The sequence below is a fragment of the Punica granatum genome, chromosome 4 (genome assembly GCF_007655135.1).
Source record: "Punica granatum isolate Tunisia-2019 chromosome 4, ASM765513v2, whole genome shotgun sequence".
NCBI classification, from domain to species: Eukaryota; Viridiplantae; Streptophyta; class Magnoliopsida; order Myrtales; family Lythraceae; genus Punica; species Punica granatum.
Genome location: NC_045130.1, coordinates 37,090,787 through 37,116,260, shown reverse-complemented (window position 1 = coordinate 37,116,260; position 25,474 = coordinate 37,090,787). Strand labels below are relative to the sequence as shown.

The following is a 25,474-nucleotide window of genomic DNA, read 5'->3' as shown; positions in this document are numbered from 1 at the left end:
TTGTAATCGAAAAAAACCATCCAATGTATCTTACCTAATTTAGGTTTAAGCGGAATAGATTCATTAAGAGTTAAAATTCTTTCAATTGATTTTCTCTATTTATAGGACTCGAATTTGAGACTTTACTTAGGAAAGAGCATTAAATTAGGTGAACTAATATATGTTGATAATTTTCTTGTAATTGGATTAAAACAAAATCTCAAATTTTTTTTTTTGGTGATTTAGCACTTCGATAAGTTGATCCCTATACTTCTAATAGAGGTTTGGCCAATCGGTAAACTACTAAATTGTAGTGCTTATGGACAAACTATCCACAATCGAAAACTCACTCTTTTCTTATGATGGAATAAGTCGATACTAAATCGAGATCAGCCTTAATCGATACATCTTTTTTTTTTGTTGGATTTAGTTAATATCTCTTGATCTCATGATCGGTCCATTAGTTGCATAATCGGTTACCCTCTCTTTTTTAGCGTTTCTAGTGGTTCAAAGTACTATATTCTTCGGTGTCAATTCATAATCATAAAGGTCGCGATAAGCTAGTATTGACTTGTCGAACTCCTTTGTCCATCTATGCCCAAGAAAACTATAATAACGGGTCAAAAGAGTTGTAAGATAACCCAAAATACACGAAAGAAAGTATATCATATAAGTTTGACATGTTATATCATCTGTTAATTTCATTAATTAATTACTCCCGGCTTCTGCTACATCTCAGCGCCAGCCCTTTCATATCAAATTCTTTTTTGGTGTATATTATGGTATCGAAAAGCTCAATCGGTTCTAATTAATTCAGTTCGAGCCTTGGCGACTCATTAAGGGGTAAAACTCTCATAATCAATAATTTTCTCCATTCACAGGACTCGAACCCAAAATCTTATTTAAAAGAAACTAGCGTCGACCTACTTAAATCAATCATTATTGGTTGATATCGAGTTTTTCGATTTCATATATGTATCCGATAATTGCTCTTTCGTGCTCTTCCGCTGTATGGTTGCATGAAATGTTGGAGTGCATCAATATCGTGATGCACCTTCTAGGAGTAGTGGCCCACTGTAACATGGCCCAAACCCAATGTTCTTTCTGCATAAAGGCCCAGGACCATAAATCAGCCCAATTACGGCCAGAAGCCCAATAGCTCCGCCGCTTCAACCGGCTGACGTTAGCCGTTTCCCCGGCGATCTTCCACCTTTGTCCGCTTTCTTCCCCAGAAACCAAAATCCTCCGCTGGAAAGACCGCCGCTGCGAGCAACCGCCAGCGCAGGCCGCGTCCGCGAGCATGGACGTCCTGTTCAACACGATCAACGTCCGGGACCTCCTCTCGGCCACCGATCTCAGCGACCCCAGCTCTCCTCTCTCGGCGCCGGATCTCCGCCTCCTCATCAACCGGCTCGAGTCCCACTCCCAGAGCATCAAGGCTCAGGTGCGGTCCTACCTGCTCTCCCACCAGCCCGAGTTCTCCTCCCTCTTCTCCCTCTGCAGCGACCTCGTCTCCCGGACCGATGATGTCTCCGGAGAGTTTCACAACCTCCTGAGATTGATCTCTGACCGCCCCATTGATGTCGAGATTCGCCAGGCCGTGTCCGACATTGATGAGCGGATGAAGGAGGTAAAGGTGAAGAAGGAGCTGCTGGGATTGGTGAGGGCAATCTGGGGGTTGACCGAGAGGTTTAGGACCGCCAAGGAGGCGCTGAGGAGTGGACAGCTGAAGTTCGCAGCTCAGGAGCTTCGTGAATTGAAAATGGCTGTGAGGCTATGTGATGGCGAGGATAAACAGGACGAAAGAGAGCCATTGGTGTACGGACTGTTGAAGAAAGAGTGGCATGAAAGCTTTGAAGAAGTAAGGTCTTCCATTTACCTCGTATCTTCTTCATCATGAAAGCTGGGGCAGTATAAGGTTTTCTTTTTGAGTGTTTCCGTTAGCAATTCTGCTACAAGGGTCCTGAAATTTGTGATTCATTCGTCAATTGTGATTTTTTATACCATATACTAGGCTATATGTTTTTGTTATAGCTCGGCGAGTTAATCGGACACAAACTATAACCACGAGCAGCTTGGACAAGCTTGCCAAATTGTTACTTTATTTTATTCAATGTTGTCGTGTAGTTAATTGTTGATAGTTTAGTTTGTGATTGGCTTTTTAGATGTATTGGATTTGTAGATGCAAGAAGTGCTCTCGAAGTTCGTGGACCAAGCAGTTCGATATGACCAGAAGTTAAGTAGAGTCCAAGTCAAGTATCAGCTCAGTTCCGATGGAAATGATGGAGTCGATTTCCATGAAGTCTTAGAAGCATTGGATGTAAGTCACTTATTTCCTTGCTCTTCTTGCAAAATGAGTCGAAGCTGCAATATCTTGACTTAAGTGTTATATAGCATGTCAGAGTGGTTGGAGAAAGGTCTATGTGTAGTCAGGGTCAAGCAAGCTTGATTTTGTTACCTGAGTTCTTTTTTTGTCATAAATAAATATAAAATTGTGGGCTTGGCTGCATAAGCAAATGCAATGTGTTGATCTTTTGTCTTTGTTGTGTTCATTTCTAGGTGGTTGGCCTTTTAGATTATGGACTTGCTAGAGTAGCTGATATGATGATCAAGTACATTATCACTCCGGTCATTAATTCTGGATCGCCAATTGCTTTTGTAGAAGAACTGAGTAAAAAATCGGAAAAAACAGTAGAAGCAATTCTGAAGATAGAGCGGTCTTCTGCTCCTGAGGTAAACCTCTTTGGACATTTCTTGTGATATTCTATGGATTAATGCAATTTTGTTCAAAAGGCCCTTCCTTAAGAAGGTTTCCTGTTCTCCATTTCCATTGGATATATTTCCAGGTGTCGCTCCTTGGAAGTTGTGAATGTTATGGGGTTCAGGGATGATATGTATGACTATCAACTTGATTAATGAGAACTACTTATCATGCTAACATGCTTCTCTTTAAATTCTTAGACAGGAAATCTGGATGGTGAGACAATCTTCTCAGAGATTGTTCAGGTTGTCAAATTCACGTGTGAACGCATTTGCTTCCAAAATGCTCATTGGGTTCAATCATTTGGGAGACTGGCTTGGACCAGGATATCAGAGATGATAATCTCGAATGTTCTTTCCAAGGTAAATTGTTGGAACTATTCAGCTGATGCAACTAGGTAGAGTAAAAGTTGCATAAGAGAACTGATTCACATTGTTCCTCATTCATCTGTTTGAAAGCTCGGGTAAATCGGAGTCTGCAATAGTTTTGCATCATTCATTACTTCTGTGCTGATAATCCAGTTTTTACTGGAGTAATATATTCATGTTGGGTATCGCCAGTCTGCAATTCTAAAATGAACATTCCTTTTTTTTAATCAATACTGAAATATATTGATGTTCGGCATATGGCCAGGTGCTAACAGTTTTAGGTTGTGTTTGGTATTAGAGTTGAGTTGAGTTGAGTTGAGTTGAGATTTGGTTTTAGTTGGTTTGTAATGATTGTGTTGTTGAATTATGAGAAAAAATTGAGAAAAAGTAATGATTGTGTTGTTGAATTGTGGAAAAAGTAATGAATAGTTGAGAGAATTTAGTATTAAAAATTGAATTGAATGGTTAAAAAAATTGAAGAAAAAGGAAAACTAATAATTTTGTTGTTGAATTGAAGATAAGTGGAGTTGAGTTAAACAAATTTTCTAAAGCCAGACAGGGCCGCCTCTGGTGTGCCAACACAATGTTGTGTCCTAATAGTGCGCGTGCACCCACCCATTTGAATCCATTGACTTAATGTCCTTAGCTTGCGAAGATGATTTTTGAGAGATTTATTCTTTCAGGTTGTGCCAGAAGATGCATCTAAACTTGCAAACTTTCAGAAGATTATTGATCGTACTACTGAATTTGAGACAGCTTTGAAGGATTTGTCATTCATATCAGCCTCTGATAGTGCCGAGCAGAGGTTAAGCAATTTTGCTGAAAACGTTGAGGTTCACTTTGCAGCCAAGAGGAAAACAGAAATCCTAGCCAAAGCTAGAAAAGTGCTCCTTCATTGTGACTTTGCCATACCTCAGGTCAGCCTGTAGAATTTAGTTGCTTTAATTTTTGAATTTTCACAGCATTGAATTCTGTAGTGAACTGTTTTTTTTTAACAGGAATATATTAGAAAAGGAGGAGTGGGCAGGAGCGACGGGATAGCCAAGGATTCATCTGATCATGTCGTCGACCTGCTTTTTCTCTCGGATAGATGTTTTGTTTCCACTGCAGCTTCAGAATTGATGAAGCTGGTCCATCAAACGCTCCAAGTAAGTTTCTTTTGTCGCATATAGGAGTTTGTCTTCTATAGATGCCGCAACTCCCATTGTTTCTTAAAATGTTTAAGATAGTTAAAGAGTTCTTCCTCTTAAAATAAAATTGAGTAACAGAGCAATGGAAAAATTTATTACTGGTGATCCTTTACAGGATGTTTGCTTGTCATCCCCAAGAGTTGCTTTGGAGCTCTATCATGCTGCCAGGGATGCTATTCTCCTTTATGAAGCTATTGTTCCTGTCAAGGTTAGCACAGCAGCTACAGCGTTAATATAATATAACCTTGATAAATACAATCTGCGCGAATAAATTATCGGTACAAAGTGGAATAGTCAAATAGATAAAATTACATTTCTCAGCCCTGCAATGATGCATTATAGTAGTTGTCTTGTGTTTATAAAAGAAACAACTGCTCAAAATATAGCCGCTTCATGTTTCTGTTCCAGGGATGGTTGATTATGAAGAGTAGGGTTTTCCCCTTTTGTTGTCCTATTCACCTCTCTGAGGATCTATCTTTTGTGTGATGTAGTAACTTTCTCTTTTGTTTTGCATGATGAAGCAAGAAAAGCAGCTAGATGGAATCAACCAGGTTGCTGTTTTAATGCACAACGACTTCCTCTATTTATCTCAGGAGATTCTTGGCCTCGCCTTTCAGGTAGGCAATGCTTTAATCCGTGAGTTTCTGTAAAATATCCAAGAAAATTTTCTTATGGCTAGGGAGTTTTTACTGGTTAATTTTTATTTTCTCTCGAATTTCTTGGGTTTAGTTGATTTTATGTGACTTGTAGTAGAACAGAATTCCTAACAATCTCGTAACTGTCAATTTGATCTTCCAGTATTGGCCAGAATTTCCAGATTCCATCAAGGAACGTGCAGTTTTCGTTGATCTGGCTCCTAGATTCCTTTTGAAGGCAGAAGAAGTATTGCAGAGGGAAATTCAAGTCGTTATATATAATTTGAAAGGGGTAAAATTTTTTTTTTTTTTAAATGTGAAATTATGAACGTTGAAGATATTTTTGGAGAAGACTGGAATCTCGCACATTTTATTTAGCAGGAATTTGATTGCTCTGTGATGTGATCAATAATTGTCAGGCTATAGATGGTGCCGATGGATTTCAGAATACTCATCAGATGCAACAATTCGAGTCTGCTAAGTTTAGTATCGATCAGGTAGCTAAAAGCTGTATATGATACAAATCTCTGTCTGCTCCTTCTTCATTTACCCTTCAAAGTTTAACATTTTGTTCAAATCGGATATCACTAATGCCCTTTATTTCTTCCTTCTTTGGAACCAGGTGGTTTTTATTCTAGAGAAAGTGCGAATTATATGGGAGCCGATTTTGCTGCCATCGACCTACTATAAGAGCATGGGCACTGTTTTAGACTCTGTACTGTCTAGAATCGTTAGGGATATCCTCTTCTTAGATGACATGGCTGCTGAAGAAACATTGCAGGTAATCTTTCAGTCCCTATTATATGCATCGCTCAACTTTTGAACAGTTTCTATCAGAACAACTCTTAACTCGGAACATAATACAGCTCCAAAGACTGATTCTCCTGATGCTGGAGGGTCTTTCTTCTTTGCTGGGATCCTTAGGTGCCGTGACACAGGAGATGAAGTCTCAGGGAACAACTCTGTGCTCCCTTGATGATCTAATACCTTCCTTGCGAAAGATCCGAAAACTTGCAGGCATGTTCTTCAAGAATATATTGTGTTTTACTCGTTTAATATTGCTTCTCCAACTGGAACTTCATTGTCGTCCATGTCTCATTCTCAGAATTGCTGGACATGCCTTTGAGATCAATCACTGCTGCTTGGGAAAGTGGAGAACTGGTCAGTTGCGGTTTCACATTAACCGAGGTACGTATCCACAATGGTAAATGGGTCTAGTCGTGATTATGAAAATATTGACATAAATGGACGAACAATCTTACAGGTGAAAGATTTCATCAAAGCCATATTTACTGATTCGCCTTTGAGAAAGGAATGCTTATGGAGGATCGAAAACATCAGCTTCTAGGGATGCAACCTCAATACCGGATTACGTCTTACGGAGAAGAGAGTGAAATTCCTTCAAGGAATTAATTCTAAATGCATCAATTATCCGCCGATACAGCTGCAAGGAAGATTGCTCCACACTGCTTCATCTCTGTAACATTACCTCACTGTAACCTCTGATGAAAGATGAATTCCAGTAGCCGATCTTGTATATTCATATTGAGCATTCTCGTTCTTTTTCTCTTCGAGTACCAAAGGGGCAGATATTACTAATCCCGGAGGACTGTTCCCTGTAGATTAAGATACATACCTCAAGCTAGAACTTTCTCATCTCTGATGAGACAAATTGATCAGAAGAAGACGGTTTTGATAGCAATTGGAGCATGATCAAACTCTTAAAACCATTTTCGATTGCTCTCACCTATTCTGTATTGCCTGGAATTACGCAATATGGAGAATAACAGTAGATAGGATAACAGAATGCTCGCATTAGTTTTGGCAATGATGGAATGCACAGGGGATGTGAATCATCCACCGGAGATCATACGGGAGCCGTGTTTCTCGTTTGTGTTTCTCTTTTCAAAGTATTGGCTTTTGAATTGAAACCGAAAACGAAAAGGTTCTTTAATAGTTTGCTTTCTTAATGAAGACTTCGCTTGATGCGTGCTGAAATCAGAGGCAAGGGCAATGGAGCTATCCTGCGTAAATTTCTTCTGTTGCCGTTCTTGAAATGCGTTTCCAAACTTTCTAGTTTTGGATTTCTTGGAGGGAGAGGACGATGGATGAAACCAGAAGAGAAGCCAGGGAAGCATTTGAAGTTCATCGAGAATGTTTGGAAGTTTAAGATGGTAGATTGTTTCCATCATCGTCACGAACCTTCGATTGTCCCAACTCCAATCGTAGTCCACAGGGACAAGCTCTTCTTTACATCCAAAGGAAACAAGACCTAGGACAAGAGAAGGGCCATTGGTTCGAGTTGGATCCATTTGTGGCTGCTCATATAGCAGCCCAGAATCACTTCACTATCAGACCGAACATACTACATCTGAGTAGCTGGAAAATAATTCGAACTTTGCACAGATCAGTCTGTAAGATTACTGGATGGTCTTCTTGTCGAGATGACCATATTTTCCATTGAACATGGAGGCTTGATTTCAGTAGTGGTTTCTCCTGTAATATTCCTAAACTGTACATTGCCGGGAGCAGAAAATACAGAGAGTTGTTTGTTGCACTTCCTTCAGTGGAGCCTGAAAAATGCCATGAGAGGATCATAGATAACTTCGTGTGCGTTAAACCCGAACACGAAATCAGCGTGAGCATAGTCGTCCCTGTACTGGACCACGAGCTTGTCCCCATTGTGGTCCTTGAGGCAATTCAGCAGGACCTGCACATCCTTCACATCGGAGAGCGCATCTTTCCCTCCGTAGCTGAGGTAAAGGGGAAAGTCATTCGGGATGCTCGTCATGTTGTACGCTGGTGGGGTCGACTGCCCGTAGTGGCTCATGTTGTCGTCCTCATTCCCATAATCGTACATTGCTACAGTTCCCATCCTTATCACTATTCAAGTAGACAATACTCTGACCCGGTTAAGGAGGGGGGCAATTTTCTAAATTATACGTCTTTCAAAGTGCGATGATACATGGTCGTACCATTGTTTTCCTCATTTTATGAGAAAAATGGAAAACCGGAAAATGAAGGTCGATATCATTGAACCAGCTTTGACTGAGACTTACTCTGAGCGAGGTGGATCATATTCTTTGTTGCTGTTGCCTGCGGTTCGTGTTCCAGGAAAACATTCATCGTGGAGGAATTTATGCAGCAGTTTGGTCCTGAAGAAGAGCAATGATTTACACTGATAATCAGAATGGGGACCAGAAGATAGATGATAGAACAGCTCTCGGAAAAACAAGGTAACTTTAAAAGTTACCTGTCATGATGTTCATTAGGTTGGAACAGTTGATCCCCGGTTGATTGCAGAAATCATTCAAAAGTTTCCCCACGGCCTCCCTGTCACAAATATGTGTCATTTATTATGTTTTTCATTTTGTATATTATTCGTACATTCGAATCCGAATGATATCATCTATCATAACTAGTTAGAATGATCAACTTCGCACCCTTTAGGTTCAAATTCATGGAGACCTAACCAATACAGTTGCTGTCAAGACCAATAGGCCAAAGAAGAACAAAATTTCAGTTAGTTCTAGTCATTATATAAGCTAGCAATTAGAGAAATTAGATCATAAGTTTTCTTTCGTCTGTTTCGGGTTACTTCTCCAAGGAAGATATCAGCAGCACTTTTTGCGAGAGGCGAGGAAATCTGATTCACATAGGCTATTGGGCTGAGCAAAGCTGCTGATCTCAACATTCCAAAAAGCTCCTGTTTTGAGAATGCTGCCAGAGCGATGAGAGTTCCCTGATATGGAAAAACATGCAAAGTTATATCACTTGTCGACTTCTACGCTGAATTTAGTGTGAGAACGAATATATCGACTGGAAGCAATTAAATTTTACCAAGGAGTGCCCAACATAATGGAATTTCTGACCGGTGGCACCATGAATGTGCTGGAACATAGCAGGGAGATCATAGGCAACTAGTTCATCCCAGGACCATTCCCAGTAAGCCTGTAATTTCCACGCATAAACTTAAACATCATGACTCGGTTTCATTCAAACAAAAAGAAGTGAAAATGATCCGGAGAATATTATGGTCATAGACACCCTTCTAGTTCTAGGATTCGACCGTTGCATTATTTCTTAGTTTCAGTTCCTGACGGATACTATCTTAAGGAGTTCATTGCTTTGAATTAGATTGAAAGAAGCTTTGGAATGGGAGCATATACCGGGTCACTTGGACTCAATGAGGTGTGGGCAAGACTTGAGTTAGTTCCTCGGGAGTTTGCAAGCCAAACATCATACCCGTTATCGGCTAGGATGAATGCAAGGGACTGGTCTGGTGAGTTGAGAACCCAAGTCACAGCATCCTGCACCACATGAGTAAAGAGAACTCTGATAAAATCCGTCTTTGAAAATCGCGACATGGCTGATTCTACTGACGGGTTTCTTCCTAAATTCACAGCCATTTAGGCTGATATGAAGAAAATGAAGCAAACAAAGACAACCCGCAGGAAGAACTTTGGCCTTATTTTCCAAAATAAAATGTGAAAAAAAAAATTGCAGATTGCAAAATGTTGCCCATCCTCTATAGGCCATCCGATTCCTCAGCGAAAACAACTGTTCAATATCTCGCACGAGGTAACTTTACAAGTATATACTAACCATCATTAAACCATGTTGCAGAAGAACCGGTGGTTTATCAGCCCGCTTACTGGACCGGCTCACTGGAATCCTCTGCATGGTCAGAATATAACCATCCTCTGTTGTCACCTGAGAACACCCACGAAATAAAAACCACCATGAATCTTCCAAGGACGGTCGCTGTGGAAACACGAAAAGCAGAAATAGATTCTAATGAAAGAATTAAGTACTACTTTATGTTCCTGGCAGACATAGCCCTGTGGCTGCACCATTGAGTTGCAGATACTGTCGCTCGAGGACTCGGAGACCAGAGACCTTCCGATTCCATTGCTGACAGAGTACGACCTGGTCCTTGCTTCTGCAGCGGAGCAAACACCGACACATAACAGAACTGCAGCAGTGAAGTTGATGAGATTATGAGCCATTTGAGAACTTGTTATTAGTCTCTTTGTTTGCAACTCTTCCCTTCCACAGCCTTGGATTTATACACTTCTTGGACTCCGTTGCCTTCGATCCCTAGAATGTCATTATTATCATACAGCTTACGCATGGACGATAAATTAGCGGATTTCTATCATTATTATTAAACAAAAAAAATGCATAAATGAATCAGCAGAATATTCAAACTAGGCAGTGGGAAGAACAATGAGAACATTAGATGACAAGAAACTGATATCTGGAGGCTTTGAAAGTGAAGTGCAGATAAAAGTCAAAACTCCATTCAATTTCCAGAGACATAATAAGAATAATTTGGCCCATTGATTATTATTATCGTTGTTGTTTGCTTGAGCTGCTACGGATAATGTTTGACCAAGCAGAGTGCCTTTGAGGGCACAATCGAGCTCGACATTCCGATACGCAGCAGAATGAACGGTTTGACTGGCCTAGTCAACCGTTAGATCTGAAGTTGTCGACCTCGAGTAGTACAACTTATCATATCATACTAGACCCATAGACCAACATGCTGTCGTTTTTAGTTTAAAGTTTGACATGTAGATAGTATGAAATTTAATTATCAGTATCGTGTACGTGGGACGTAGTTTGATCTGTATTCAAATGCTTAATGTGAGTATGTCAAGTGTGAACATCTTGTCCGACTTTGTCCTGGTGATTAACCCATAAGCGTTCTCTCATTACAGACAGGACAACATGGAACTCATCAGCTAAACAATGGAATCGAAAACAAGTGGACAAGACAAATGATGTGCTGATTATTGTTCTCAAGTTTTGTCATCAAGGGCTTGTTTTGAATCAGTCCCACGCTAATTTCCTAATTTGTTGTCGTGTTTTAGAAAATCTGTTCACAACCGATTCATAAGAACACTTTCCGAAGCTTAAAATATATACCTTCACAATTATTGACCCATTTCAAACGAAGTCCAGAACTTCCATCATTTCGCATAATAAGTAATCATCAGCAACCTTGAAACAAGACCATTCGAAAAGACATCTCTTTCTTGGATCCCAAGCTTTCTCACTGAAGCTGCAGGAATGCTATCAGAGGATTGTACACAATCTCCCTGGCGTTGTCAGCCATGACAAAGTCAGCATGGGCGTAATTGTCCAGGTACTGAATCACGAGCTTGTCCCCATCATGGTCCCTGAGGCTCCTCAGCAACAGCTTCACGTCGTCAACATCCGAGAGGGCATCAGCCCCACCGTAGCTCAGGAAGAGAGGGATATCATTGGGGATGCTTGTCATGTTGTATGAAGGAGGTGTGGGTTGCCCATATTGTTGGATGTTCTCGGCTTCATCTTCGTAGTCATACATCGAGACGGTTCCATCCCTGACCACTGTTGAAACAAATCACATGCAAAATCCACAAATTGTACATCAGCTAGAATTAGCAAATGGGATGGTCCTGCCTCAGTTCTGGACGTGGTTCTAGTGGATTTCGGGTAGGCTTGAGCTTTATACTTCTTGATTGGGTGCACTTTGGACATGCCCGCCAGGCTTGGTGGAGCCTGGGGAAGCCAGCATGGGCTTGGCCATGACTTACTCTAATCTGCTCATTCCATATTTTCCTTTTTCCTTCTCTCGGAAGTGAGGAAAACAATGATAAAATGCACAGCATATATCACAATAAGCGGAACATGGCTACAGGTAAAAATACGAAAAACTGAACTTGGTTGCAGAAAATCCAGTTCGAATAAAAGATGCAGAACTAGCAAGATTTCAGTCGTGAAACCGAAGGACTGGAACCATTCTTTATAAACAGACAAGCATCTTATTGCTTGGGAGACTTCTTCGAGTTGGTGTCAGGGACTTACTCTGTGAGAGATGGACCATATTCTTCATGGAACTCGACTGTAGCTTGCGGTCGAGGAGAAGCTCCACGACCGAGGAGTTAGTGCAGCAGTTTTGGCCTATAAATCGGTCATAATTTGGTCAGTAACAAAAAGTCATTATCAATCATCGATGGACTGAGATCAGTTATTTTACAGCATACCTGTGAAAGATGTCAGCAAGTCGCTGCAGTCAATCCCAGTCTTTTGGCATATATCCTTAAGCATATTTGCTACAGCATCCCTAAATTTGATCACAAACCACAATAATGGGAAAAATGATATTGCACGTCCTACAAAACATAATTTGGGTTATAGCAACGCGGAGAATTTGCAAGGATATTCGTTTTCTTACCCTGTCGGGTTGAACTCATTGAGACCCAACCAGTAAAGAGTCTGTTGGAAAAGAAACAAACTTGAGATTTGAGTCTGTTCTCTCAATAGAAAGGTTAACATGGAACAGAAAATAAGGCACTTTACTTCGGCTATGAAGCCTTCAGCAACATTTCTCGCAAGCAGGGAGGTCATCTGACCCAAGTAAGCGATTGGGCTAAGCAATGCAGCTGATCTCAACATGCTCAGCAGTTGCTCCTTCAAGAAGGCAGCTAAAGCAGTCAAAGTCCCCTATACCGATAAGTAACATTTGGAGTTCTCAGGAATTTGCTTTTTGAAGTTGATGAGTGAACTCATGAAGATGATACGGAATAAGTCACCTGAGAGTGACCAACATAATGCAGCTTCTGCCTGGTTTGGTCTTGCACGTACCCAAATGCAGCAGGAAGATCAGAAGATGCCAGTTCATCCCAAGACCAATCCCAGAAGGCCTGACCGAAAACCAAAGAAATCAATCTGAAAATTCAAAGAGAGTGGGAAGTCGAAATACGGGAATAGAATGCCGAGAAAGAAGCATTACTGCGTCATCAGGACTTAGAGATACATGTCCACGACTGTATTTTGTTCCTCGGGAGTTAGCGATCCACACATCAAATCCATTATCTACCAGAAGGAATGCCAGTGACTTCTCTGGGGGGAGTAGCATCCATGTGCTCCCGTCCTATCATGAAAAAAATTTGCGTTTCATTAATTCTGCTGGTGGAAAATTTATTTGTACCAACTTAAATATCGGATATCCGGTTACTCAAAAATAATACCATCATGAGTCCATGCTGTAACAGAACCGGTGGTCGGTCCACAGAGGTTCCACCGGATCGTCCGACAGGAATTCTCTGCAGGCTGAGGATATAACCGTCTCCAGTCGTTACCTATATGTTAAAGAACCACGTTCCTTTACACGGGAAACAGGCAGTAGGTTTCAATAATCGGTGATATTTTTTTTACACAAGCAAAATTATTACGGTATGCTCTTCGCAGACATAGTTCTGAGGCTCAACCATCGATTTGCATATCCCGTCATCAGACTCGTCCTGTCCCTTGTCCGAGGGTAACTTTGGTCTCATTCCATTTATGGTCCCAAAGAAAAGGACCAAGAGAACTATTGAAGTTGCTGAGATCAAAATGTCTGCCATGTTGATGTATTTCGATTAGTTTAACTACTTGGAGACAATACATATAGGAAAAGGAGGCCAAATAAAACACAACACAGCATCCAATTCCAGAACGGACGGAAACTTCTCCCTAGGAACTGCATGAAATTCTGCATATGCAACACTTCGTCGGAAATTATAAGATCATTTTGTCCTGCTGGAAGCGACTTGAAATTGAGGCCAAGAACCTTTGTCAAGTATAGTTTGTTGCGGACAATAAGATATGCAAGTCTTCTTTGGTCTCATCACTAATCCTCAACACAAAGCTCCACCAGATAGCATAGGGATCTAAGACCTGTAATCGCTCTCGAAGAAAACAAACACACTCATTGGAAACAATTGTTCTCAGACATTGAGCAAGATGTTGGGAAACCTTATGAGACTAGACAGCAACTTGATAAGGAAAACATCAAACTTGTCAATGACTCAACATTATGCTGAGATTACTCATTGAACATGAAACGCGTGTCTGCTAGTGAGATATAATGGCTATACATGTCCTACATCGATTTCTTAGACAACATCCCCGATTTTTCCGACTGCTAAGAAAACTTTTCCTAGTTCTTCAAAACGGAGCCGAGCAACCTTTGAGAATAGGAAAACCAGAATAGCAGAACAGCACAATGAAGGGGAAAAAAAGTACAAGATTGTAATTAAAGGGACGTACTTCTAAAACTAAAATGCAGCAGATGCCGATCCTGGAAGACGGAAAACTCGCAACGAGCCTAGGAACTTCAGTGCAATTTAATTGTCTTTATCTCTGGGTTGATAAGCAAAATGGCAAACCACTGCTTGTCAGCATCAGTGAAGTAGCTGTCCTCGATTGTGCTTCCTTGCAGTTTCTGTAACAGAAACGATGCCCTTGCAAGGAACTAGAAAAGGGGCATATCCACTCCTAGGTTTCATCAAAATTCTTAACCATCAGTTGCGTCCCTCGTTAATTTCGTCAGCATCAGCAATGCTTGTCATTTTCGATCAGCAAGTGATGATATTTCCAAAACTTCAAACCTACGTACCGAAAGTAGGAAGTAGGAAGTAGGAAGTAGGAATTAGGAGGAACAATGTGCACATGAGATGACAAGAAAGTGATATTTGGAGGCTTCAAAAGGGAAGTGCTGGTAAGAATTAAAATTGCATTCCTTTTCCAGAGACAACTTACAAATTTATTTTTATTTTTTTTACTATAAACAACTTACAATCATTTATCCCGTTGATTACTATTATTTCGTTGGAGCTGTTACGGAAAATGTTTGACCATGCAAATTGCTTTGAGGGGCGTGATAGAGCTCGATGTCTTGATATGCTGCAGAGCAGATGAATCTGAAGTGATATACCTCAAGTTATAGAACTTGTCCTACCATAGCAGAGACCGCTGAACCAATAACCCTCTTTTTTTTTTTTTTTAAAGTTCAACTTGTATATAGTATGAGATCTGATTCATAGTATCGTGTATGTGGATCGTAATTTAAGCCGTTTTCAAATGCTTGACATGAGTCTGTTAAGTTCGAACATCTTGTCTGACTTTGTCCCGGTGATTGATCCAAAGTATTCTTTCATTACAGACTGAGGCTTAGGACAAATAAGAACTAATCAACCAAACAACTATTCGGAATTAGGAATAACATGCCATGGAATCAGAACAAGTGGACAAGACGAAAAGATGTGCTGATTCCTGTTCTCAAATTTTGTCATCAAGGGCTTGTTTCGAATTAGTACTACGAAAAGGACAAAGCTTGACCCCGTAGTTCATTGCCACTCTTCCATAAACCAAACTCACCTTTATTTTCCGAAATCTATTCACAACCTATCTATAGAGAACCATTGCAAACTTGATACACACACACAGACACACACATGTATATAGGTACATTTACAAATATCAATCCATCTCTAACCGAGTTTAGAATTTTCCATCAGTCTGATCTCTTTGCACATAAAAGATGATCAGCAGCAACCTCGAAGGAAAACCAACTGAAAAGATGGTTCTTTCTTGGATCTCAAGGTTCCTCACTGAAGCGTCAGAAATGCCACTAGAGGATCGTACACAATCTCCCTGGCATTCTCAGCCATAATAAAGTCGAGGTGTGCATAATCTTCCTGGTACTGAATAACAAGCTTGTCCCCATCGTGGTCACTGAGGCTCTTCAGCAACAGCTTCACATCCTTAACATCCGAAAGAGCATCAGCCCCACCGTAGCTCAGGAAAAGAGGTACGTCATTGGGGATGCTTTTCATGTCGTACGATGGAGGCCTCGGTTTCCCGTAGTGTTGGATGTTCTCGTCTTTTTCTCCGTAGTTGTACATTGAGATGGTTCCATTCCTCATCACTGTTGGAACATATCCATGAGTTGTATATCAGCTAAAACTAGCATCAAGGACAATTCCATCTCTGTTCTCATGGTCTGTCCCTAATCTGGGTGAGCTTGGGTGACAAACTAAGCGCGCTGAGTTTAGAAACACGAGCCAGGTCCAATATTCGAGCTAGGACCTGCAACATATAAACCCAATCCGGCCTGCCTGGTCCATCACTATCAGGAAAATATTGTTAGAACTTAACCATAAATTATTTTTTTTCGGTGGAACTAATGTTTTTCTAGTGGAACTAACTGTATATTATCAATTGACTTCACTAATTTCGTTTTGAAAATTTATCAATTCTGGTTGGGTTTTTGGTAGGCTTGAGTTTTACATTTTTCAGTCGAACGGGTGCTAGAGTGATTTAAGATCTGCTCGTTGGGCTCGGTGGAGCCTGGGGTTGCCCATGATCAAGTCTACTCTGATCTTTCGTGTTATATCTGTTTTCCTTTTTCTTGAGAACGAGGAAAAAAGTGATATGATGCAGCACATTAGTGTAAACAGTACATGGTTACTGATAAATATACAAAACTTCAATATGGTTGCGAAGAAACCTGTTCAAAGAAAAGATGCAGCAATAGCAAGCTTTCAGACGTGAAACCGAAAGACTGGGACCATTCTCCATATCTGACAAGCATCTTAATGCTCAGGAGACTTCTTCCAGTTGGTGTCAAGGGACTTACTCTGTGAAAGATGGACCATATTCTTCATGGAACTTGACTGAGGCTTGTGGTTGAGGAAAGCCTGCACAATCGACTTGTTGATGCAGCAGTTTTGGCCTGTAAATCGGTCGCAATTTCTTCAGTTACAGCATCAACAGCAAGCGTTGATGGGCTAGGATCAGTCAGTTCATGGTATACCTGTGAAAGCTGTGAGAAATTTGCTGCAGTCAATTCCTGACTTTTGGCATATATCCTTTAGCATCTTCGTTGCAGCATCCCTGAATTTGATCACGAACCACAAGACTGTAAAAGACGATATTGCTCGTCCTAGCAATCACATTTTTCATTATAGCAATGTGAAGATTTTGCAAGGATATTCGGTTTTCTCACCCTATCGGGTTGAACTCGTTGTGACCCAACTGGTAAAGTCTCTGTTGGAAAAAGAAACTGATTTGAGATTTGAATCTGTTCCCTTCTCATAAAAGTTAGCATGGAAAAGGGAATAAGCTACTATACTTCAGCCATGAAGTTTTCAGCAGCAACTCTCACGAGCGGGGAGCTTATGTGACCCATGTAAGAGATAGGGCTAAGCAATGCTGCCGATCTCAGCATGCTTAGTAGGTGCTTCTTCGATAAGGCAGCTAAAGCAATCAAACTCCCCTATAACATTAGTAACATACGAAGTTTTCAGGAATTCGGTTTTCGAATTTGACAAGTGATCGCTTTAGAATATGAGCTGGAGACAATATAAAATCACCTGAGAGTAACCAACATAATGGACCCTCTGCTTTGTTTGCTGGTGCACATAAGCAAATGCAGCAGGAAGATCGAAAGATGCCAGTTTGTCCCATGACCAATCCCAGAAGGCCTGACAGAATAACGAGTAGATCAATCTGGAAATTCAAACAGAGTAGGAAGTCGAAATACGGGAATGGAATTCTGAGAAAGGAGAGTTACTGCATCACTGGGACTGAGAGATACATGCCCACTGGATGCTGTTCCTCGGGAGTTAGCTATCCATACATCAAATCCATTATCAGCGAGTAGGAACGCCAGCGACTTCCCCGGTGGGAGTAGGATCCATGTGGTTCCGTCCTATCATAAAAGTTTCCATGTTTTCTCAACTCGGGAATAGAAGAAATTTATTGATACCAACTTAAATATCGGATACTCAAAAAGAGTACCGCCAGGATTCCATGCTGCAACAGAACTGGTGGTCGGTCCCTTGAGGTCCCACCAGATTGTCCCACAGGAATTCTCTGCAGGCCGAGGATATAACCGTCTCCTGTCCTTACCTATGAACGAGTTAAAAGACCGCATTACTCTTAACAGAACATATGCGGTAGCCTTGAAAGATTAGTGATAGTTCTTCCGCAAGCAAATTTATTACGGTATGCTCCTCGCAGACATAATTATGCGGCTCAGCCATCGATTTGCATATTCCATCATCGGACTTGTCCTGTCCCTTGTCTGAGAATAATTCTATTCTCATTCCATACGCCGATCCGAATGAAAGGATCAAGAGAACAACTGAAATTGCTAAGATTAAAGTGTTCCCCATGTTGATGTGTTTCGATTTGTGAACAACTCTTTTAATCCCGGAGTCTAGAATGAAATTCTAGAACCAAATGAAACACGACTCAGCAAACAAATTAAGAACAAAGCGGAAACTTCATCTACTTTATGAAATGCCTGAAAATTCTCATATGCAACTGACAGAGATTGTAGGTTCATTTTGTCCTCTCGAAGGCAACCATAAACTGCAGCTGAGAATTTTATGTCATAAATAGTTTGTTGCAGACAAATAAGTTAAATAAGTGTTCTTCGGTTTTGTCACTGACACTGAACACAAAGATCCACAGATAGCATAGGGAACGTGGATCTGTGATCTCTCCTCAGAGAGGACAGTACGAGTCTCCTGACTCCTAGTACATCCGTTACAAACGATTGCTCTCACACGTCAAACAAGACATTTGAAAACATTACCAAATGGGAGTCCAGACAGTAATTTGATAAGGAAATTATCGACTTGCACTACAGCTTTCTGCAAAACAGGCAACTGATCCGATAAATCATTGAACATGGAACTAGTGTCTGCCAGCGATACGTACTGGTTGTAAATGTCCAGCATCTCTGTCATCCCGCAATTTATCCGACTGCTAAGAAAACCTTCATAGCTCCGAATCGAGCAAACCTTTACTGGGATGAAAACCAAGTAGAGCAGCATAGTGATGGGGGAAAAAAGAGGACAAGGTGGTTAAAGGAATATACTTCTAAAACTACGATGCAGCAGATGCTGATCCCGAAACAAGGAAACTCACAATGTGCCTATTAAGTACAATGCTGTTGAACCGTCCTTACAACGAGATAATAAAGCAAAATGACAAACCATTACTTGGGCGCATCAGCAAAGTAGCTCTCCACAAATGTGCTTCATTGCAGTTTCCGTAGCAGAAACGATACGCGGCCGTACTTCATTCCTAGGTTTTATCAAAATTCTCAACGATTACACCCCCTTGGTTCCCATCAGCAGCAGCAACATTTTTCTCTCTCTGTTTCTGAACTTCCTATCAACATCAAATCTTCAAATTACTAAGTGATACGTTTCCAAAACATGGGATATGCGTACCAAAGCAGAAGTCTTACACGTTTTGGAGATAAAAAAAAAAAAAAAACAAGAATTCGCAATCATCTGGATGTACTTTCCTCCTAAATTTTTCCTAAAGCATCCACGTTCACCAGATCATATACTTTCCTGCTATGCAATCATCTGAATGGACTTTCCTCCTATTAATGTTTCTTACATCGGCATACTGTTGCGAAGCGAGTCTGCTCATAGCGGGGAAAAACAAAAGTTTCACTTCTTGTTCTCTAGTTAACTAAACGAGAAGAAAATCCATATAAAACAAGTTATTTCCTGCGACTTGAGTCCGACAATGTTCCTCCTGCTATTTCATAGTACCAACGTTCCATCTAATATCCGACCAGCGGATGCTCATTGGTTATTTGGCAAAAGATAAAGTATAAGGGGGAACTCACGTGCGCTAATAGTCATATGGAGCGATTTTTGAGCGCGCGATTTACTACAAGCAAGTTATCGTCAAAGGTAATCACTTGATCTCGACACAACTGAAGGGCAGCTATAGAGGATCCCGATCCGTACCACTCGATTCAAACCCGAAGTGCGCCAAGCAGTAAATTTTTCAAGACGCGATGCAACTTCAATGGGGAGAAGGAAAGAGAATCCAATGGACAAAGCAAAGTACCAAATTTGCCAATTTTATTGAATCCAACACTACGGCAGATAATTGACCTTAATTAAGAGACAGACTGTCAAAAAACTTTCATATTCCGCAGCTAACGCTGCATGCTTTCCCATTATATGCACATGGCCACACATAGCATGACATGACACCACCACATGGCTCATCATGCCTCATGCTCATGGCTGCATCATCGTCCATCCTTCTTTCTTCCTCCACTTCACCTTTGGCCTTCAAGAAAACAAGAAAAGCTTTCAGGGCTTGGAAATGGTGAATGGCATCGTGCCTCGAGCTATGTGACCACCGATGCCATAGACATAATACAGTGAAGGTTGCAATAATCCATTCCACGTCCATCACAAGGGCAATAAATGGATCTTATCACAACCCTATCCCTACACGTGATCTCTTTCATTGAACATTGTTCTTCTTCCTCTGCGTCGAATCGAATCGGATCGGATCGGAAAAATAATAAAATTTTGCGAGGCAAACAAAGGCCTGCCCACAGTTTCTTCTTCCATGTGCCATGCTCATGATGTAGTCTGATTGCAGTTCATGCCTTACAACCCAGAAAACATTGATTGAGGAGGAAAAAGGTAACCGAAACAAAAACAAAAAAACCATTTCTCTTGGGGGGTGAAAGAATAGAAAGGAGGGAAATTGGGATTAAATGGCATGACCAAAATCATTTATTGCTAATAATGCACCTTTATTTTCAAAAGCTGCAGATTGGCTTCGAATTGAAGAAGCCAACAGCAAGAAAAGGGGTTAGGTTAATATGAGCAAAAGACCAAACTCATTTCTTGCTCATCAATGGAGCTTTTATCTCCAAAAGCAATTCATCTTTGATCAAATAAAGAAGAAGAAAACAAGAAACAAGAGCAGGAATTTCCCTTTTCTACTTCCTTGTTTTCTCGGTTACAAGAAAAGCCCGATACGATAGTCCAATCGGTGATAATTGAACACTATCGCGGAAGAGCTCTTCCGAGACGAGAGTGATGCGCAGCACCAAACCATCTTCCCATTTTCTGACTGGGAAAATGAGAACTGCCTAATGCTCGGTAGATGAAAAGGCAAATGCACATATAGAGATAAAACCCAAGAATCGTTTCATGCTGATCCTACTCAGCTTCTCCATCCCAAAAAAAGCCAGACTCGTTTCTATTCTAGATTCCTATAACATCATCACACTACCAAATATGCTCCATCCTCACGAGCAGACACTTGCCAGCCTCAGCACACGGGTTCTGATTCAGATTCATGCACGCAATCCAGAAAATGTGACAAAAAAAGAAAAGAAAGATGGAAACTTTGGAGAAATTATTCTCTCAGTAAGATGATAATTAATCTTTGTACATACATATCAAGGGGGGGTCATCAGGAACCCCAGATCAGAAATTCTTCGAAATTGAAACTTCTAGGTTTCAACGACACAAGACAGGACATCATCATCGTCGCCATGGTCGTCTTCTTGTTTTCTTCATTCATCGTCTATCCTGAGGCTTGAGGGGTTGCAGAAAACCCTAAGGACAAACTGACCAACCCTCTTACAACACTAATCTACATATGATTTTCTTTTGATTAATCTGACCAAAGTAGCTTATGTTTATGGAAATTCATGAAGAAGGGTACCCGAAATTCTTCCTCTTTTCATCATTTCTTTTCCCGGAAAATGAGATTAAAAAAAAAAAAAAAAGGGTTGGGGTGAAGAAGACAAGATATTACAAGACCAGCGTCGACACCAGCGCCGTCGGACTGTCTAATATTCCATTAGAGGCGGAGGGCCGTGTCGGGCAGGTCCAAGCCGTCGAGATCCGGAGGCGGGAGGTTCAGATCGAACGGCAGGACGTTCTGTTGGAACGACGAGGTGAGGACGCAGCAGTCGTCCACGTCATCCACCACGGAGGAAGAGGAGTCGCAGTCGCTCTGGCAATCCTCGGGCCGGATCTCCCTCGCGGGGGGCGGTCTCCGACTCCGGCGGCTGCTCTCTCGAGGCGGGGCGGCGGGGACGGCGCGGTCCGAGACGCGGGGCCCGCTGAAGGACTCCACGGTGGAGCTGAGGCTGCTGCTGGTGGGGCGGCTGTAGGGGAGTCGGTCCCCGGGGAGAGCCCGGATCAGGAGGCCGGAGGACTCACCGTCGATGGGGAAGTTGGTCTTGGCCTTGGGACCACGGAGCGACCGGGCGGCCTCATCGTATGCGCGGGCGGCATCCTCGGCAGAGTCGTAGGTCCCGAGCCAGACCCGGGTCTTCTTCCCGGGGTCCCGGATCTCCGCCGCGAACCGCCCCCACGGCCGCTTCCTCACGCCCCGGAACCTGGTCTCTATCTGGGCTGCCCGCGGTCGGACGGCTGCGGAGGAATCCGGCAGGGCTGCAGGGTTTACAGATTTCTGGTTGCTTCTGCCCCGAGGCATGAGGTCAACGAGATTCGGGCGATGGTAGGTGAAGATCGAGATCGAAGATCAACAACAGCAGCAGGGACGAGAAACCAACGGAAAATGGAAACTTGGGGATAAATTAGGCAATGGAATCGCCCCAAAGAGAAAGAATGTGGTGTCAATTTTTTTGCCCTTACAATTTTTTTTTTTTTTTTTTTACCCTTTCCCCTTCCTCTTCCTCTTCTTCTGCGATGGCCCCTCTCCTCCCCCTCTCGCTCTCTCTATGTCTGGGTGATGGGTTGTGGAGGATGATAAGAGAGAGAGGAGAGATTCGGGTTTATGGCTACGGGCGAAATTGAATGACTCCACGACGATATATGGAATTATTGTATTATTGCGAAGGAGAAGGTAAAAAAATTAATATATATATTGAGACGAAAAGACATTTATGCCCCGCGTTGCCTCCATGATGGTACCGGTTCATGTGTTGGACCGACCGGTCTGTACTTTTCGGTGATTTGAACGGCGCAGCGGATGACGGCCTGATTGAGGCCCCGACTAGCTATGAAACATGAACTATCTCCATTTAAGAACTCACACGGAGATAAATCGAGTCCCCAAGGATTAGGAAACCTCCCATTAATTGATGGAGACTCTAATGGAATAACAAAATTGAACCCGATTAATTCAGTCAAATCGTCATTCATTGTGCCGTTCAGATCACCGTCGGTCCAACACATGAACCGGTACCATCATGGAGGCAATGCGGGGCATAAATGTCTTTTCATCTCAATATATATATTTTTTTATTTCACCCGTCGCAATAGGAATTATAAAAATGAGGCTAATGTTTTGAAAGGGTATAGAGGGAATTTGGTAAAATTCAGCATAAGATATATTTCATTCTTCGGTCTTATGGATACTGTTGATTTAGGGATCCAATAGATGCAAGTGCCTACGGTCTTTTTCCTGAAGGTCGCTCTTCTATTGAAGGCAATCTCAGGGAGCGTAGGTGATGTGCGTATGAGTTATTCCAATCCAAGATCTAATTACCGAATATCGAAAATTGTATTACGGATGATCGGCTCTTTCTGCAATGGCTCATGCAATCGGAGCAAAATCCGTCGGTATTCACTAAATAGAAACCAAAGGTAAGCGATTAGTTAACTTATCCAATTAGGCAAACTAACCAAGCTTATGATATGATTGCTAGAATTTGGTTTTAATGTGTAAATGCAATCAAAGAATAAGTATTTTCGCACAAATATACGTATGCGTATCTTTTTTTTCGATATGTAAAAGTTTAATTGGACCCCGACTAATCCAATCTAGTCAAGTTGGACTATTAAGAGATAAAACTCTTCCAGCATAGATTTTTTGCATTCATAAGAATTCGAACTCAAGACTTTGCTTAAACAAATTAAGTATCGAACCGTTTGAACCAACTCATGTTGGTCACGCGTATCTTTTTACGTACGAGTAAATTCTGACGCTTTTCTAGCGCAATTAGTTTTCAATTTTCTCATAGTTTCCAATGTACTTGAAAGGACAAGTACGACACAAAAACATCACTTCGAGTCGATTATCTCAAGAGGATCAACGTCTCGTACTTCTCCCACGCAATGGCTCATGCAATCGGAGCAAAATCCGTCGATATTCACTAAATAAAAACGAAAGGTAAGCAATTAGTAGACTTGTACAATTAGGCAGATTAACGAAGCTTATAATATGATTACTAGATTTGGTTTTCAAATGTAAATGCAATCAAAGAAGAAGTATTTTCACACGAATATACGCACACATATCTTATTACGTACAAGTAATTTATGACGCTTGTCTAGCGCAAGTAGTTTTCAATTTTCTTATAGTTTTCCAATGTACTTGAAGGGACAAGTACGACGCAAAACATCACTTCAACTCGATTATCTCTAGAAGATCAGTGTCTTGTACTTCCCCCGCACGATGGCTCATGCAATCGGACCAAAATCCATCGGTATTCACTAAATAAAAACGAAAGGTAAGTGATTAACTCGTCCAATTAGGCAAACTAGCGAAGCTTATAATATGATTACTAGAATTTGGTTTAAAAATGTAGATGCAATTCAAAGAATGAGTATTTTTGCCGAATATTCGTACATGCATTTGTACACGTAATTTCTGACACTTATTTAACACAAGTAATTCTCTATTTTCTTATAGTTTTCAATGTACTTGAAGGGACATGTATAACGCGAAAACATCACTTTTTGAAACAATTATCTCTAAGGATCGGCATCTCGTACTTGTCCCTGAGCATCTAATCTTTGTAACAAATTTGTAAACAAGGAGTAGTAAAGCTGTCCCCTTCAACCTTTCCCTTGATTCTATCATTAGGAGCGATTCAAACATAGCATGATTGTGAATTGAGATGTTAACTTGCGAAATAAGACAAGTGAGATGTTCCAATGCCAGGGGAAAAGACAAGACAAACTGGAGCTCATCGTCATCGTAATCGTATGCATTGAGGAATTCAGCCATATATATGTCAGTCGTACTCTTATGGTCATTCCCTTCCAATTTCAAATATTTTTGTTTAGGCTTTTTTTTTTTTGGGTAAAAATACACTATACAATTAATGTATACAATGGCTTATAATAGATCGGGAACCGTTTAGTCGATTATAAGTCCAGTGGATATTTTACATAATGCACGTGAAATGAAGTATAATGCATAGTTGACAGGAGGGTAGATTCAAGCACAGTGAAGGACTACCAAGAAGTAGAATTGATGAATGCATATGTATATGTGATTTTTTTATATCAAGTTGAAATAATTGGTTTGAGTCCGGGACTAAATATCTGTGTTATCAAGAACGCAATGGGGATTTTCTTTCTGGAATAATTTGACATATACATAACGCATAGATACATTTTTAAAATGGGGCAAAATAATAATACGACATTCTTTTTAGAGAGCAAAGTCTTAAAAAAAATTATATTTGTGGAAAAAAATATTAAAAAATCCTCAAAATCCATGAGGCAGTGAGGGGAGCAATTGCCCCTGGAATGAATGCGACTCGGTCCTGCGTGTCATCCCTCTCCATCATCACTTTTGTGTCCATCAGCAGGTTAGACCGAACACGGTACAATTATTTCTATGCATAACCCTATTATACAAGATAGCTGGTTCTTCATATAAACTTACTCGTTTATACCCGAAATACGCACAGAATTTCTAATAAATCGTTCCATCAGCAAATATGTTTACAATTCTCACATGTCATCGTGCACGAGTGTCGTGTCGACTTTTGATAAGCAAGTCACTTTGTGTTATTATCGCCACTCACACATTACACATAAGACATCCGTACATTAACATGAGCGTACTCATAGGATTTTACAAGAGCATAAGATTCACTGTGAAGCCAAATTCAAATAAGTGTTTAGAAGGATTTACGAGCCTAAATTTATGGTTTATAAAAACTATTAAGAC

General features: G+C 41.1%; 5 protein-coding genes across 5 annotated transcripts; 1 reads left to right on the top strand and 4 right to left on the bottom strand.

The window, feature by feature from the left end:
- Positions 1-1,173: 1,173 nt before the first annotated feature.
- On the top strand, positions 1,174-6,663 carry LOC116205541 (centromere/kinetochore protein zw10 homolog). Its single transcript, XM_031538166.1, has 14 exons — positions 1,174-1,840; positions 2,162-2,299; positions 2,539-2,712; positions 2,941-3,102; positions 3,792-4,025; positions 4,107-4,256; positions 4,414-4,506; positions 4,820-4,915; positions 5,097-5,225; positions 5,353-5,430; positions 5,556-5,714; positions 5,800-5,950; positions 6,039-6,121; positions 6,198-6,663. Exons 1-14 carry the CDS (start codon positions 1,280-1,282, stop codon positions 6,279-6,281), a joined length of 2,292 nt encoding a protein of 763 aa, XP_031394026.1. The 5' UTR covers positions 1,174-1,279; the 3' UTR covers positions 6,282-6,663.
- A 597-nt stretch (positions 6,664-7,260) lies between these two features.
- Positions 7,261-10,041, bottom strand: LOC116205542 (triacylglycerol lipase 2-like). Its single transcript, XM_031538167.1, has 9 exons — positions 9,751-10,041; positions 9,539-9,646; positions 9,103-9,243; positions 8,774-8,884; positions 8,532-8,675; positions 8,377-8,417; positions 8,187-8,266; positions 7,993-8,088; positions 7,261-7,816 (listed from the first exon to the last, which is right to left on the bottom strand). Exons 1-9 carry the CDS (start codon positions 9,940-9,942, stop codon positions 7,497-7,499), a joined length of 1,233 nt encoding a protein of 410 aa, XP_031394027.1. The 5' UTR covers positions 9,943-10,041; the 3' UTR covers positions 7,261-7,496.
- Positions 10,042-10,975: 934 nt separating this feature from the next.
- On the bottom strand, positions 10,976-13,316 carry LOC116206067 (triacylglycerol lipase 2-like). The gene is made up of 9 exons (XM_031538807.1): positions 13,159-13,316; positions 12,955-13,065; positions 12,717-12,857; positions 12,517-12,627; positions 12,284-12,427; positions 12,159-12,199; positions 11,968-12,047; positions 11,789-11,884; positions 10,976-11,311 (listed from the first exon to the last, which is right to left on the bottom strand). Exons 1-9 carry the CDS (start codon positions 13,258-13,260, stop codon positions 10,992-10,994), a joined length of 1,146 nt encoding a protein of 381 aa, XP_031394667.1. The 5' UTR covers positions 13,261-13,316; the 3' UTR covers positions 10,976-10,991.
- A 1,649-nt stretch (positions 13,317-14,965) lies between these two features.
- On the bottom strand, positions 14,966-17,925 carry LOC116204393 (triacylglycerol lipase 2-like). The gene is made up of 9 exons (XM_031536469.1): positions 17,755-17,925; positions 17,549-17,659; positions 17,322-17,459; positions 17,122-17,232; positions 16,881-17,024; positions 16,755-16,795; positions 16,563-16,642; positions 16,386-16,481; positions 14,966-15,674 (listed from the first exon to the last, which is right to left on the bottom strand). The coding sequence occupies exons 1-9, from the start codon at positions 17,923-17,925 to the stop codon at positions 15,355-15,357; spliced, it is 1,212 nt and encodes a 403-aa protein (XP_031392329.1). The 3' UTR covers positions 14,966-15,354.
- A 3,003-nt stretch (positions 17,926-20,928) lies between these two features.
- Positions 20,929-22,375, bottom strand: LOC116205549 (ethylene-responsive transcription factor 3-like). The gene has a single exon (XM_031538177.1). The coding sequence runs from the start codon at positions 22,037-22,039 to the stop codon at positions 21,398-21,400; it is 642 nt and encodes a 213-aa protein (XP_031394037.1). The 5' UTR covers positions 22,040-22,375; the 3' UTR covers positions 20,929-21,397.
- Positions 22,376-25,474: the final 3,099 nt, after the last annotated feature.

Excerpts from the sequence above, each read along its gene's own strand:
- LOC116205541 (XM_031538166.1), top strand. The coding sequence starts at position 1,280 with ATGGACGTCCTGTTCAACACGATCAACGTCCGGGACCTCCTCTCGGCC. Across the intron at positions 2,713-2,940 it reads AGCGGTCTTCTGCTCCTGAG|ACAGGAAATCTGGATGGTGA; the intron begins GTAAACCTCTTT and ends TTAAATTCTTAG. Across the intron at positions 6,122-6,197 it reads GCGGTTTCACATTAACCGAG|GTGAAAGATTTCATCAAAGC; the intron begins GTACGTATCCAC and ends ACAATCTTACAG.
- LOC116205542 (XM_031538167.1), bottom strand. The coding sequence starts at position 9,942 with ATGGCTCATAATCTCATCAACTTCACTGCTGCAGTTCTGTTATGTGTC. Across the intron at positions 8,089-8,186 it reads CCTAATGAACATCATGACAG|GACCAAACTGCTGCATAAAT; the intron begins GTAACTTTTAAA and ends GCTCTTCTTCAG. Across the intron at positions 7,817-7,992 it reads TATGATCCACCTCGCTCAGA|TGATAAGGATGGGAACTGTA; the intron begins GTAAGTCTCAGT and ends CTACTTGAATAG.
- LOC116206067 (XM_031538807.1), bottom strand. The coding sequence starts at position 13,260 with ATGAGACCAAAGTTACCCTCGGACAAGGGACAGGACGAGTCTGATGAC. Across the intron at positions 12,428-12,516 it reads ATTATGTTGGTCACTCTCAG|GGGACTTTGACTGCTTTAGC; the intron begins GTGACTTATTCC and ends TTATCGGTATAG. Across the intron at positions 11,312-11,788 it reads TATGGTCCATCTCTCACAGA|TGGTCAGGGATGGAACCGTC; the intron begins GTAAGTCCCTGA and ends TTGTTTCAACAG.
- LOC116204393 (XM_031536469.1), bottom strand. The coding sequence starts at position 17,925 with ATGGGGAACACTTTAATCTTAGCAATTTCAGTTGTTCTCTTGATCCTT. Across the intron at positions 17,660-17,754 it reads ATGTCTGCGAGGAGCATACC|GTAAGGACAGGAGACGGTTA; the intron begins GTAATAAATTTG and ends ACTCGTTCATAG. Across the intron at positions 16,482-16,562 it reads ATTTCTCACAGCTTTCACAG|GCCAAAACTGCTGCATCAAC; the intron begins GTATACCATGAA and ends ACCGATTTACAG.
- LOC116205549 (XM_031538177.1), bottom strand. The coding sequence starts at position 22,039 with ATGCCTCGGGGCAGAAGCAACCAGAAATCTGTAAACCCTGCAGCCCTG.